The 13,449-nt window shown below is 43.2% G+C and overlaps 2 protein-coding genes across 2 annotated transcripts; both read right to left on the reverse strand.

The window, feature by feature from the left end:
• Positions 1-9,391: 9,391 nt before the first annotated feature.
• Positions 9,392-10,326, reverse strand: FOMMEDRAFT_171426 (uncharacterized protein; the record flags this gene model as incomplete). Its single annotated transcript, XM_007271806.1, has 3 exons — positions 9,392-9,852; positions 9,930-10,168; positions 10,226-10,326. 3 exons carry the CDS (start codon positions 10,324-10,326, stop codon positions 9,704-9,706), a joined length of 489 nt encoding a protein of 162 aa, XP_007271868.1. The 3' UTR covers positions 9,392-9,703.
• Positions 10,327-10,804: 478 nt separating this feature from the next.
• Positions 10,805-13,363, reverse strand: FOMMEDRAFT_143530 (WD40 repeat-like protein). The gene is made up of 14 exons (XM_007271807.1): positions 13,223-13,363; positions 13,058-13,140; positions 12,923-12,996; positions 12,807-12,856; positions 12,646-12,739; positions 12,514-12,572; positions 12,210-12,447; positions 12,056-12,134; positions 11,959-11,984; positions 11,753-11,881; positions 11,522-11,690; positions 11,384-11,458; positions 11,027-11,303; positions 10,805-10,962 (listed from the first exon to the last, which is right to left on the reverse strand). The coding sequence occupies exons 1-14, from the start codon at positions 13,342-13,344 to the stop codon at positions 10,866-10,868; spliced, it is 1,572 nt and encodes a 523-aa protein (XP_007271869.1). The 5' UTR covers positions 13,345-13,363; the 3' UTR covers positions 10,805-10,865.
• Positions 13,364-13,449: the final 86 nt, after the last annotated feature.

A 13,449-nucleotide genomic window follows, 5' to 3' on the forward strand; every position in this document is an offset into this window, starting at 1 on the left:
TTCAAATAAATTGAAAAGTAATATCGAATTTTGCGTTCCTAATTAAGTAATGTTTTCGCACGGTTACCATAATGCATATTGCTCATATTGCATAGGTCTGAGGCCTCTCCCAACATTATGCAATAAGATATTTTCAACTGTAGTAGTATTGACAGTTTCTAATGTTTCCTATGGTTGGTACAATGTACAGGCATGCATTTTCTACTCTCAACCTAATTGTTACACCTGAGGCTCTAGCTGAGGTACTATATCCTATTAGATAGTACACTACACTGTTGTCCATTTCTTGTAGAGTTGTCAGCAACAGTGTAGAGGGGACCTGAAGGCTCAGTAAGGGGACCCAGGCTACAACTATCCTACACAACAGAAATACAGGATGCAAGCACCAGAACATAGTCAGAACTTGCAGAACAGGCAGAGAGAGAGAGTGAGACAAGAGTAGAGTATATAGAGTGAGCCTAAGAGTACAGGACTACCTGGAGTAGACAAGATCAAGACTACAGGACCAGTCTGATCTTGTACACCTATATATACTAAACTACACAAGAGCACTCAGGGAGCATGAGCCACTAAGAATGATAAGCCATGAAGAATGAAAGAAAGGAATGTCAAAGATAAAGGTACAAAGAATGAAGGGATGGACAAAGGGTAAGAGACTATAGAATGAACAGAGAATGAAGGAGTGGTCAAAGGAATGGAATAATGAAGTAAGGAAGGGTAGTAGTAAGAGTCAGCACACATATAGTCTATAGACAGCACCTCTGAGGGACAGAAGTCCTGAGTTCCAGTACAGAAGGGTGTGGAACCCTTAGAACTGAAAGTAAGAGAGTAGAGAATTGTAACATTACCCCCCCTCTAAAACCAATCATCCTGATTGGTGAACATTGGGCTTGGTCAGCAGCTCAGGCATAGGTCAGAATAGTAGGGTTTGGAAATCTGTGAGGCAGAGTTGATGCAGAGCACCTAGATGAAGTTGATAGAAGTCTTGGATTGTCTTAGTAGTATGGGTGAGATTCTCAGCAGGTTCCCAAGTGTGTTCTTCAACTGGGTATCCCTTCCAGTAGATAAGGAACTTGAGTTTTCTGTACACCAGCTTGGCATCCACTATGTACTCTACTTTGTATTCTGGTTCAGAACTGATGAGTTCTGGTGGAGGCAGTGAGGGTCTTTGTTGTAAAGGAAAACCTGGATTGTAGTATTAAGACAGTAGAACCTTGTTAAACACTAGGTGTATGTGCTTCTATGTTGCTAGAAGTTAGAGTTTGTAAGCAGAGGCACCAACCTTCTTTTCAATAACAAAGGGTCTAAAGCACTTATTGTCCAACTTCTTTATTGAGCAATCTGTAGTCAGGTTAGTAGCTTCCAGCATAACTTTGTCACTAGGCTGGTAATCCTTGACTGTAGACCTCTTCCAATCATAGTTCTACTTCATGACCTGTGCTGCCTTTTCCAAAAGAGCTTGTGTATCCTCTCTGGTTCTGTGTATCTGTTCTACAAAGTCTGTTACAGATTCAGAACTACTGTTCTGGTTTGGAACTGTCCCCTGGTACAGATGTCTCCTATGATTGAGGAAGAATAGGGACTGTCCTGTTGTAGAGTGTTGCTAGTTATTGTGCACAAATTCTGTCAGAGCTAGCCATTCAGACCAATCTGATTACTGATGATTGATGAACATCTGGAGGTAGAGCTTGATCTCCTGATTAACTTGCTCAGTTTGACTGTCAGTCTACAGGTAATAGGTAGTAGAAGGGTTCCCTTGAATTCTAAGAAGCACATACAAGTCCTGTATGAATTTCAACTCAAATTGTGGTCTGTAATCATGAATGAGCTTCCAAGGGAGTCTGTACAACTGGAAGACATGATCCTGATAAATGCACACTATACCTTCAGAAGTGAGTTCTGTTCAGGTTGGAACTGTGTGGACTTGCTTGGAGAATCAGTCAACAATCATACAAATAGTGTTGTAACCCTAAGACTCAGGTAGCTCACCAATCAGGTCTACCAAGACTTCTTCCCAAGAGTGATTCAGAATCCAATGTAGATGTAGGGGAGCCCAAACCCTTGTCTGGTGAGCCTTAGTCTGTTAGCATGTATTACAACCAGTCACATACTTTAGGATTTCCCTCTACATTCTGGGCCACTAGTAGTTCTGAGTAATGAGTTCCTGTGTTTTGTGTCAGCCTGGATGTCCTACAGTCAGATTGTTGTAATAAGCTCAGACAATGTCCTCCTACAGTTTCCAATCCTTCAGAACATACAGTCAGCCTTCCTAGTAAACCTGTCCATTCTCATCCTCCTCCTAATCTCTAGCCTACTTCTCTAGTTGCTTCACTACAACCCAGTCCTGTATGTGTCTCAGAGCTCACTGTATGTGGGTGACAAAGTCAACATCCTCAGATTTGAGTCAGATCTCTTGGATTGTCTTGGATGCAAAACAGGAATTGTCTAGGAGAATGAGATTTTTGTTATCATTCTCCCCCCTTTCATAACCTGCTTGTCTTGAGAGTAAATCAGCTTTCATCATTTGTGTTCCAGGTTTGTGAGTCAGCACAAAGTCAAAGTCCTACAGTTCTAACATTTAGTAGGCTTAGTAGCAGTTGAGCTTCTAGGGAGCCTGGAAGTACTAGAGATTAAGGTAATCACTCCAAATCTTAAACTTCTGTACAGTACTAAGGAGATATTGACACTACTCTTCTAGGAAACAGACAATTGTAAGGAGTTCCTTGTCATAGATAGGGTAGTTCCATTCTGTTACAGAGAGGGATTCTGATCAGAATACTATCAGACACTACTTTCTGTCAATAAACTAGGACAGTACTACTCTATTTGTAAAGTTGGAAGAATTAGCTTTGACTCAGAACTTGTCTACAACTGTTGGAACTGCTAATACAGGCTCACTAGTAATGGCCTGTTTGAGGGACTCAAACACAGACTGCTACTAATCATCCTATTACTAAGAAACATCCTTGCTGGTGAGATTGTGAAGGGGCCAGACAATAGTACTGAAGCCTTAAATAAAGTATTAGTAGTAGTTTACAAACCTAAGGAACACTTGGACCTGTTTCAGGTTCTGAGGTTACAGCCAGTTCTGAACTACAGTCACCTTTGTCAGATCCATACAGACCTTGCCTCCACCAATCACAAAGCTCAGATAATCTACTGACTCCTGTACAAAAGAGTACTTTGCTTCTCAGAGGAACAGTTTATTATCTTAGAGCTATTGTAGAACTACTTGGATCAGTCAGTAATAGTGCTTGACTGTCTGGGTAAAGATTAGAATGTTATCCAGATACACACTAATGTGTCCTGAGTCAATCAGATCTGTAAGGATGTGATTTATGAATGACTAGAATGTTGTGGGCAAGTTGGTTAGTCTGAAGAACATTATAGTCAGTTTGTACAATCTACAATTGGTTCAGAACACAGCCTTCTACTCATCTCTGTCTTAGATCCAAATATTATTGTATCCTTATCAAACATTCAACTTAGTGAAAACCCTGGATGTATGTGTCTTATCAATGAGCTCCTGAATCAGAAGAAGTAGGTACTTGTTTTTGACAGTACCCTCATTAAGACAATAATAATCTTAGACTGGGTAGAGCTTCCTATCTTTCTTTTTGACAAAGAAGAAAGGGGAGGCTATAGAGGACTTTAAGGGTTGGATCCAGCTGTTCTGAAGATTTTCCTAAAGGAACTTGTTAAGCACCTCCTACTTGTCTCTGTTGAGTAAGTAGACCTTACAATCCTTAGGTTGGAAACCCTTGGTCAATTCAATTACATAGTCCTAGAGATAGTGTTTAGGAAGCTGGTTGAATTCCTCTTCACTAAAGACTTTAGGGAACTCTCAGACAAAATCCAGCAGGCTGGGTCTGTGTGTGTTCTAGAGTAGAGTTGTTCTGAGAGGGTTCTGGACTGGTTCTGTCTCAGATATCCTTCAGATTGACTCTATTCTGCCTTGACTAGAATATGTATCCACATATCTATCCTAGTCAAAGAAGAACAATTGGTCACCTTCATCAGAACTGTTAGTAACATTAGAAGTGTCTGTATTCACTCAGAACAGTAGTGTAAGGTAGCTGTAAGACTTAGGACACTAATCAAACACAAGTGTCTGCTCTAACCAGTCAATAGTAGGGTTGTAAGCCTTGAGCCATTTGAATCTAATGAAGACATCTGTCTTTCTAAGGTTGGTGACTCTGAACTCAATGCTTTCCTCATGATCCTGAATAGTCATCTGTAGTTGGACAAACTTAGTGATCCAACTATTCCAGTTTAGGGTTCTGTCTGTATTGTATACTAGGATCAGAAGTAGAACACATTAAGTAGGGAGGTGGTGTTCCTACACAAAGGCCTTATTGATACACAAACTAGTATATCTACTGTTTATTAGAGCCATTGTTTGGATCTGGCAGGATCCTAAGAAGGGAGCTAAGAGGACAGGAACCTGTAGCTAGTGCCTAGAACATTCTCAGATGAACTGCTACTTGTTCTGAAGGGAATGTACAGCTTGTACAGCCTTGTTGTCTAAGAGGGTGAGTATATGCACCAACATTTCCTCATTAACCTCTCTCTTTCAACAAGGACAGACTCATGTCCTCAGCTGTGAACTCAGCTGAGACTATCCCTACTTGATACTATAGACAAACTACTGAGTAGTAAATAGGGCTGGGTAATGTTCCAAACATTCTGAGATCTTAGAACACAGAAGTGGTAGGTTGGATTGTACAGATTTAGACTCAGATGAAGTACAAAGAGAAGAATCAAAAGAATCAGAAGAAATAGGAGAACTATCTACTTTTGTTTTTAACTTTTTTCTTTCTAATAAATAATTTTGTTGATTTATTTTTTCTACTTTTTCTACTTTTTCTACTTTTCTTACTTTATTTACTTCTAATCCTACAGTGTCTATTGAATCAAAAGTAGCTATTAAAAAATCTGAGTCATAGCCCTTCAGTGCTACATTCACTGTTAGGCCTCTACAAAATCCTAGAGTATGTAGTCAGGGTCCAGGAGTTCTGAGGTGACTTCTGGATTTGCAGAAAAGGCTTCTCACTACAAATCCTACTTGTCACTCATCATTACTCTAATGACCTGACAGATATACTGTCACTTCTGTAGACAGTCCTTAATTTGGTGCCCTGACTTTCTGTAAGCAAAGCATACTCCTTACTTTTAGGCTTCTCTAATGTCTATCAGAATGGATTGATTGCAAATTACAGGCAGATCAATCTGAGGGCTCAGAACTGTCAGAGCCAGATGCATGTGTAAGCATTCTGTACAGACTTAATGTATCTGAGCCATGGCTTGGTTGAAGGAGATAGTGTGTATCTTCCACTCAGTGTAGGTGACTAGTTTTAGCATCATTCTGAGAATCTTATCAACTAGTTCTAGGTGAAGAGCTTTTTCAAGCATTCTGATAAGGACATCATTGAACCTAAGCATGAATCCTGCCTTCCAGGCTAAGATATTGAATTCCTGAAAGAAGGTATCAGCAGAATGTTTGCCCTGTCACAGAGACACAAGCTTGTTCTGTGTATTGTGCTTCTCATTCAGATTGATGAAGGAAGCACAGAGCTGCCCCATGAATTCTGAGTATGACTTATTGTTCTGAAGTTGGATCAGGCTTCCAATCCAATGACCTTTGATCCAGTTCTGGGCCCAGGTGGCTGTGTTGCCTTCCTTCATGAAGGAGAGGACAAATAGGACACAATTGAGATCTGAGGATAGATCAGTTGAAGTAGTAGCCATGTATAGTTTGACTTAGTACTAGAAGTCCTCAAAGTGCTACCTATTAAAGTCTGAAGGGTAGGCTACATACACTTTCTTTCTAGAACAGGTTGTAACTTCCAGAATGGTCAGAACAGGTTCTGAAGAGGCTGAGGGTATGTGGTTGGTAAAGGCCTCTTGGATAGAGGTTTACATGTATTAAGCTAGTTCTGCTTGTAACTGCTGATCTGGCAGGACAGTAGGGGTGGCAGTCAGTATAGTAGGGTCCATGTCTACACTACAAAGGGATCAGCACTAAACTAAAAGGGGTAATGAATAGAAGAAGGGTGGCAAAAGTTTAAAAGGGTTTAGAAAGTTTAAAATTTAAAAATGTAAAAGGGTCAGGACAAAGGAAAGAGATTGATACAATAGCAAGTACTAATGCCCAAAACGTAGGAGAGTTGTAGGGTGGTAATGGGTAGTCTTAATCTGATGTCAGCAACAGTGTAGAGGGGACCTAAAGGCTCAGCAAGGGGACCCAGGCTACAACTATCCTACACAACAGAAATACAGGATGCAAGCACCAGAATGTAGTCAGAACTTGTGGAACAGGCAGAGAGAGAGAGTGAGACAAGAGTAGAGTATATAGAGTGAGCCTAAGAGTACAGGACTACCTGGAGTAGACAAGATCAAGACTACAGGACTAGTCTGATCTTGTATGCCTATATATACTAAACTATACAAGAGCACTCAGGGAGCATGAGCTACTAAGAATGATAAGCTACAAAGAATGAAAGAAAGGAATGTTAAAGATAAAGGTACAAAGAATGAAGGGATGGACAAAGGGTAAGAGACCATAGAATGAACAGAGAATGAAGGAGTGGTCAAAGGAATGGAATGATGAAGTAAGGAAGGGTAGTGGTAAGAGTCAGTACACATATAGTCTATAGACAGTGCCTCTGAGGGACAGAAGTCCTGAGTTCCAGTACAGAAGGGTGCAGAACCCTCAGAACTGAAGGTAAGAGAGTAGAGAATTGTAACAAGAGTAAGCCCTCCACCTTACACAATTTAGTACAAGATATTAATAGCAAGCAAACATTCAGGACTTGTTTTTGTAGAACAACAGCTAGTATGAGGAGTTGTAAGAGCAAAAATAGTTTTACAGTAATATAGTGAAATATGTAAAATAATATGTATACTTAATATTCTGAGTATATTTCAATATGTAAATAAATAACTATGTAATATCATTCATTTGGACTAACTTATAGTATTGTACACTCAGTTTTGAGTCTAGTGAAAACTCACATATTGTGTTGTATCTTACTCAAATGTTGCTCAATTTACTTTATTTTTTCTGGTATTTGAAAGATAATTTAAAAATATAATTTTTACAACTTAGATCACATAATTTGGTTAGGTATTAGTTGAATTATAGTAGATTTTATGGATCCACCAATTATTTTATAATCAATACTTGGTGTTATTTTCCAGGAGGATAGATCAGCTTTATACATACTATGTCAGTTACACTTGTCACAGACCTGCTCTCATCTATAGTATTTAATCCTGGCTATTCATTATCTATAGCAAAGTAACCAGTGTTGATTTATTTCTGTCTTTCTTGCAAGCTTGTTTGCCGTCACCACAACAGCAATCAGAAAGGCACACGGACAAAAATACAGATGGCCAAAGAAACTTCGTAAGTACGTTTAGTAATTCTACAGAGACAGAGACAGAAAAAGAGACAGGGAATATACTTAAAAACACAAAGAAAACGAAACGAATAAACAGAAACATGACAGAAGTTGTAGAGTCGCCTTGAAAATAGAAGGGAAGAAAAAGAATGGGAGGATTAAAACGGACGGACGGGATATTTTTAGAGAGTTTACAGTAGGGATACATACGTATCATGATACTCATGCAGCAGCAGTAGAACGTCGCAATCGAGGTCACAAGTCGTTGGAGCAAGGGATTGCTTTGTGTGACACAGGGATTAGGCTGTGATAACGAGAAAACAGGGGAAGGGGTAAGGTGTGATCGAGAATGCACAAGAATGAACCAGTCGGGTAACTGAGACTTGAACTTCAGCAAAGACATGAATGAAAAAGAAGCAGGGGTAGGTCCACGAGAGAGGAGTCGTTGCACGACATGTGAATGTATGAATGCGATCACTTGTTGAGTATTGAGACAAGACATCCAGGGTCGTGTATTTGCGGTAAAGCAATGAAGTGCAAGTGGCAAGTAGGCAAAGTCGGGGTTTCCACACGAACACGAGACGAGGCGGCAGAAGGGAGAAAGCATGCAAGTGGAACGATAAAGAGGAGAGAATACATGCTGAGTTTGAAACGAAAAATGAGAAAATCAGTGAGCCTCATCCGATCGAATACTGTCGTACGTCGGTGGAATCTCGTTCGGCTCTTCATTTTCACGATACCGCCCGCCGTCCTGATGCACGACAACATTCGCCTCGTCATCCCCAGGATTCCGTACCGCCAAAGGAGCAGTCGACGATGATGCCGAACCTTCACCCTCTTCTCTCATACCACCATAAAGCATATTCTGCCCCTGCCCATTCTGCTGTGCATATCGCGATGCGAACGCCTCACGTTCCTTCGCTGAAGCACCCGCGCCTGAGTATGTCGAATAAGTCGAATGAGTTGTTGGCGAAGTCGGTGATTGTGAGCTGCCGGGTTGAAGAGACGCTGGTACACCTAACATTCCATATCCTCCTCCTTGATTCGGGTTGTAGGGTGACGCTCCATAAGGTACACCTGAGCTGCTCATACTTGTCCGTGGGTCACTCAATCCATGCCCAGAACCCGAACCCGATCCAGCCTCAGAGGGTCCCGAAGGCATCGGCTGGCCATTCGGATCGTAATACGACATGCTCCCATTTCCACGCGGTCCGCCTTTCTGGTCATGTCCACCATACCGTCCTGCTGCGTAGCCAGCACCAGCACCAGCAGCCGCAGCAGCCCCTGGGCCCAAGAGCGACGCACCACCTGGCTGGTTCTGCGACATCCCATATGTATACGGCGTAACCTCGGGTTCCTCCACCCCTCGTGCAGCCGCAAGCAGGTCCGCATCTCCTCCACGCCCTAATCGATGAATCGTGGACGAGTCGCGCTTTGCAATCTGGTCCGGATCGAAGTTCCCGTCAAATTCATCTCGCTTACGTTTTCGTAGAATGAGCCAGCCGAGAAGCGCAAGGAGCGCGAGCAGTACTACACCCCCGACTACACCCCCAACGATTGCGCCAGTGTGACTGTCACTTTTCCCGCCGGACGAATTGCCATTATCGGGACTTTGAGTGTTGGTCGCAATCTGCGATGTTATTATTTGTGTGGATGTTTGCCCGTTTGCAGTGATACTAATCCGAAGGAAAAATAACAATAAGCACAACTTCTTATGAGACATTATTTTGGGATTGAGGCTGTGCTTACACTGTTGTCTGAACAGTTGTGCTCAGTGCAGCGGATGACGAAGATGAAGTCGAAGATCCCGATGTAGTGGAGCTAGTGTCAGTCGGAGGAGTTGTAGTGGAGCTGGTCGAGCTGGTAGTCGAAGTCGGCGGGGTAGTGGTGGTGCTAGTCGGCGGGGTGGTGGTCGTCGACGTACTCGATGTCGTCGAAGTAGTCGAAGTAGGCGGGGGCGGTGTAGTCGAAGATGCTGGAGGTGGAGGATTAGTTGTTGAGGACGGAGGGGCCAATATTGAGGAGGTAATACTAGATATAACTGAAGACATGGTGGAGGAGCGGGAAGAGGAAGAGGGAGGATTAGAACTAGTGCTAGTGCGTGAGGACGAAGACGGGGTGACCCGAGAGGTGGATGATGCCGACATCACAAAATAGTAATAGCGATGAAGTAATTCACCGGGGGAAAGGGAAAGAACAACGAAGCGAATAACAGATAAGAAAATGAAAGCCGGAGGAGGGACGTCAAAAAATCATGCGCAGTTGGTGTCCCGAGCGCATGTGTCGACCAAGTCAAGCAATTATACGCTGTCAGGAGAGACAACAGCGATGCAAGATGGATGGGATAAGACAGGTTTAAAGAAGAGAGACATAGCAATGCCGGGGCACTGTGCCGGCATGCGAGAGGCACCAAAGGTCCAACACGCATTCTCTGACGTCGCTCTCTGTGCTAATGCGAATTTACAAATAACAGGCGAAACACTCCAAAAAAAGGACGTTGACTAATGCTTGAGACATTGTACGTACTTTGTCGTTTTTCCATTTTCATACCGGTCATTGTCGTCCGTCTGTATGCGGTGTTCACTGTCGCTCTCGATGAGAAGATGAGAGAGAGTAGGTCGAAAGGAGAGGAGAGAGTCGGGCGGCTATGACTTGCCGTTTCCCGCGTGAGACTGGATGCCGCCTTTGGGATGTCGTCCACTATAGATCCCTCGTGCTCCTCAGAGTCGTCTGCCTGCTCCCCCGGCCCACTCGACTGCGGAGTACTTATATTGCAATGACGTTCACCTCTCTCTTATCCATTGCCCGAGCCGACAGCTCACCACTCCCCCCTTCTACTAGAATAGTCGTCTTCGTGCTTTGCCAACTCAAATATTAACAAGCCTTGCACGTGTATCCGGCCAGCGTTCATTTCATTCCTCATGGCTCCTCCTAACCACACTATAACACATATGTTCAGACTACTGTCAAATCTCCCCTAATGAATCTAATGTACAATACAGAAGGGAGAATGGGGGCATGAGCGTTTCATGACGTGCAATTCTCCCAGTTTTTCCGACTACGAACAATTTCTCACTCCCACTCCATGTGCATCTGCTGCGGATATCAATATTTGCTTCGAAGCGTCTCCCGATCAGCAGCACTGCTTCTGCTCCCCACAATAAATATTAAAACATTGAGTGCATTGCATTTACATTTCCTTTGTCGATCAGGATGGCCGATCTCCGAGACTCCACACGAAAATGAAACAGTCGAACAATCTGAACACTGAACAGTACAGTATTTGCTACTCCTATATCACTATCCTGTCGAGGTACTGCCGCATCCCAGGATGTATTTTATATCGTATAGTTGAAATGTCTACACCACTGATACTGCTACGATAACACTTTGATTTATCTGAAACTTGTGTCCGGCGTGAATTTAGTTGTAATCTACATTACTTTAATACTTGTTTTGGTATTAATCAGAGTCAAGCGCTACATCCATATCTCCGTCCCTTCCACCTAATTTCCATCCAGCTGTAAAAACATTCACGTCTTCATGTTCTCGTATCACCCTTTGTAGAAATGCATTAATTAACACCCTCACGATCACAAGGGGAAAAAAGGGAAACAGCTAACCCATCAAAGAAATCAATAGTATTCCTCTCCTCCGACTCCCCATCCTCACTCCCATTCACATGGATATTATGCCCCGCAAGCAACGCCTGTAAAAACCGTCTCGTTGTCTGCGGGTCGTCCCGAGGCGGTACGCGCACCTCTTCCCGTGTACGTATGAAACTCATGTTCGGCGCTGTTGGTGTCGGACTGTGGATCGTGATGTGTCGCTCGACGCCGCATGTTGCAATTTGTGGCATGTGTGGGTGGATGATGCTGCTGTTGATGATCGAGTCGTGACCTATAAGTAAATGCATATACAAATATCGGCGTCAGAGTGTTGGGAGTGGATGCGCTGAATGATAACTTGCAAGGACTGACCTTGAAGCCGGAATAAAGGAGTGCATATATCGGCGGGAATGTATATATAATTGTCATCTGTATTCTGTGCATATCCTAGGCGCCAGAGGAAAGGCAAAAATAAATAGTCGTCCGTGCACTAGTCTAATTCCTACCTACCAATCAATCGAGGCGATTCAGTTTGAAACTCGCTCTCGTCCAGAACGCGCCTCTCTTCTCGTAGCCCAGCCAGGTTCGGGATCTTCCATACGTACGCACGAAAGTCGTCTGAACCAGTGGTAAAGTATGCATCTTCCGTGTCTCCAGCTGGTCCACCGAAAGCTCCGTGCTGTACAATTAATAAAATTCAATTCAGTTATTCACATCGAAGAAACCAGTCTGAGGACTCACTTTGATAGTACATGTGTTCCTGTACGAGCTTTCTCCTTCTGGTACAGGTGAGCCGTTAGGAAAGTTCTTACCGCTGCAGACTGCTAGAGGTATTGGATCTGCTGTCGAATAGATTGTTGGTAGATGATGCTACGAAGTTCCAAGATCAATGGATCAAAAGTATCAGTGGAATATCTGCCTGTTTGTACAAGATTTGACCAACCTACCAGAAAGGTCACAGCAAACTTCGTCCCTTCATCGAAACATATACATTAAATATTCGTTATCCTGTCGTAATACGGGTTGTTAAAGAAAGCTGCTCACCACTCCGATCGATCGCGAGACTCGCAGCCTCCGGCTGGACCATGTACGGTACCGAACGCCTCAATATCGCAGTAGCATACTGAAATCAAGTTCAATTATATCCAATCAATTCACTTCCAAGTTCTAAATGTAGGTAAAAGACGAGTAAACATACCTTCATAACTGTTCCCTTCCCACCTGCGACTGACACTCCATTACTACCGGCGCTCGTCCTATCAGCAAAAGCCATCCGTGTATCACGTAAACATACGTTCCCGTGTGTGTCCGCGGTGAAGAACAATTTATCTGCTCGTGGATGGAATCGCACGTCGGTAACCTCGCAGTCGTTCATAACCGATCCTGCACATCCATTCACAGCTCTTGAGTCGTGCAGCGCTATGACGCCGTCTTCCCTAAATATGAGCAAAGAGTCAGAAAATGCGAGATTCGTTGAGATGAGTCACGAATTTGTTACGCACCCTGCACTAAGGAACATATCCTCATTCTCTGGGTGACATGAAAGACCTCGTACGTTATCCTATAAGTATTGCCTGTATCAGTTTGCTTTGGTCCCGTTACTTCTGAAGATAAGGATCGAAGCTGCGACGCACCTCATGAGTTGAGAACGTCTGTATCGGAGTTCCACTTGAACTACTTGAAGCAGTAGATATATCGTATTTCAAAATCTTTTCATCCGTTGACCCACTAAAGGTTTGTTTCTATTAGCATTTTTCATCTCTTATGCAAAACGAGCACGTTGATTGATACGCACGAGTAGACAAACTGGTTCTGGGCGGAGAAATCAAGGCAGAATATATTTGACTAATAATATCATTTGCGTCAGGTTGCCAAGTCCTGAGCTTTAGTCTGTTTAACAACTTCACTCACTCTATGTCCCGTTAGTGAGCAAGAAGGCGCTCGAACGTCCTCTTGATGAAGGTCCCATAACAAAACACGTAGATCTATAAAGGCACGTATAAACATTAGCCTGTATGTACTCAATAAGCTCAACCGAGTACATACCGTCGCCAGCACTAGCCAACCAACGTCCTTCACCCTTCGAGAATGTGATTGCATTCACACAAGATCTATGCGCAAGCAATTTCCTACAAACACACAGAAACAAAATCGACTCATTGGTTAGGCCTTCCAAGTTACTTCATAACATGTTATGGAAGCACTACTCACTTGGAATACGGAAATCCAGACTCGAATATGGAGTGAAGACGAGCAGTAGGATCGAAAGTTTGAGTATGTCCTCCTACTCTCGCTCCTGATGAGGAAGGTCCTCCAAGTCGTTTGCGCTTCATTCTGGGATCGTCATGAAATCAGACTCCATGCGGAGGAGGTCGGTTTACATCTAAGTAATGCAATGTCAAATGCGTACGTAGAATGACGTTTGTCTCACGTGGTCT

The sequence above is a fragment of the Fomitiporia mediterranea genome (assembly GCF_000271605.1).
Source record: "Fomitiporia mediterranea MF3/22 unplaced genomic scaffold FOMMEscaffold_18, whole genome shotgun sequence".
Taxonomy (NCBI): Eukaryota; Fungi; Basidiomycota; class Agaricomycetes; order Hymenochaetales; family Hymenochaetaceae; genus Fomitiporia; species Fomitiporia mediterranea.

Coding starts and splice junctions, on each gene's coding strand:
- FOMMEDRAFT_143530 (XM_007271807.1), bottom strand. CDS start 13,344: ATGAAGCGCAAACGACTTGGAGGACCTTCCTCATCAGGAGCGAGAGTA. Junction 12,740..12,806: donor CAGAACCAGTTTGTCTACTC/GTGCGTATCAAT, acceptor ACAAACCTTTAG/TGGGTCAACGGATGAAAAGA. Junction 11,459..11,521: donor TGAATCGCCTCGATTGATTG/GTAGGTAGGAAT, acceptor TCTGGCGCCTAG/GATATGCACAGAATACAGAT.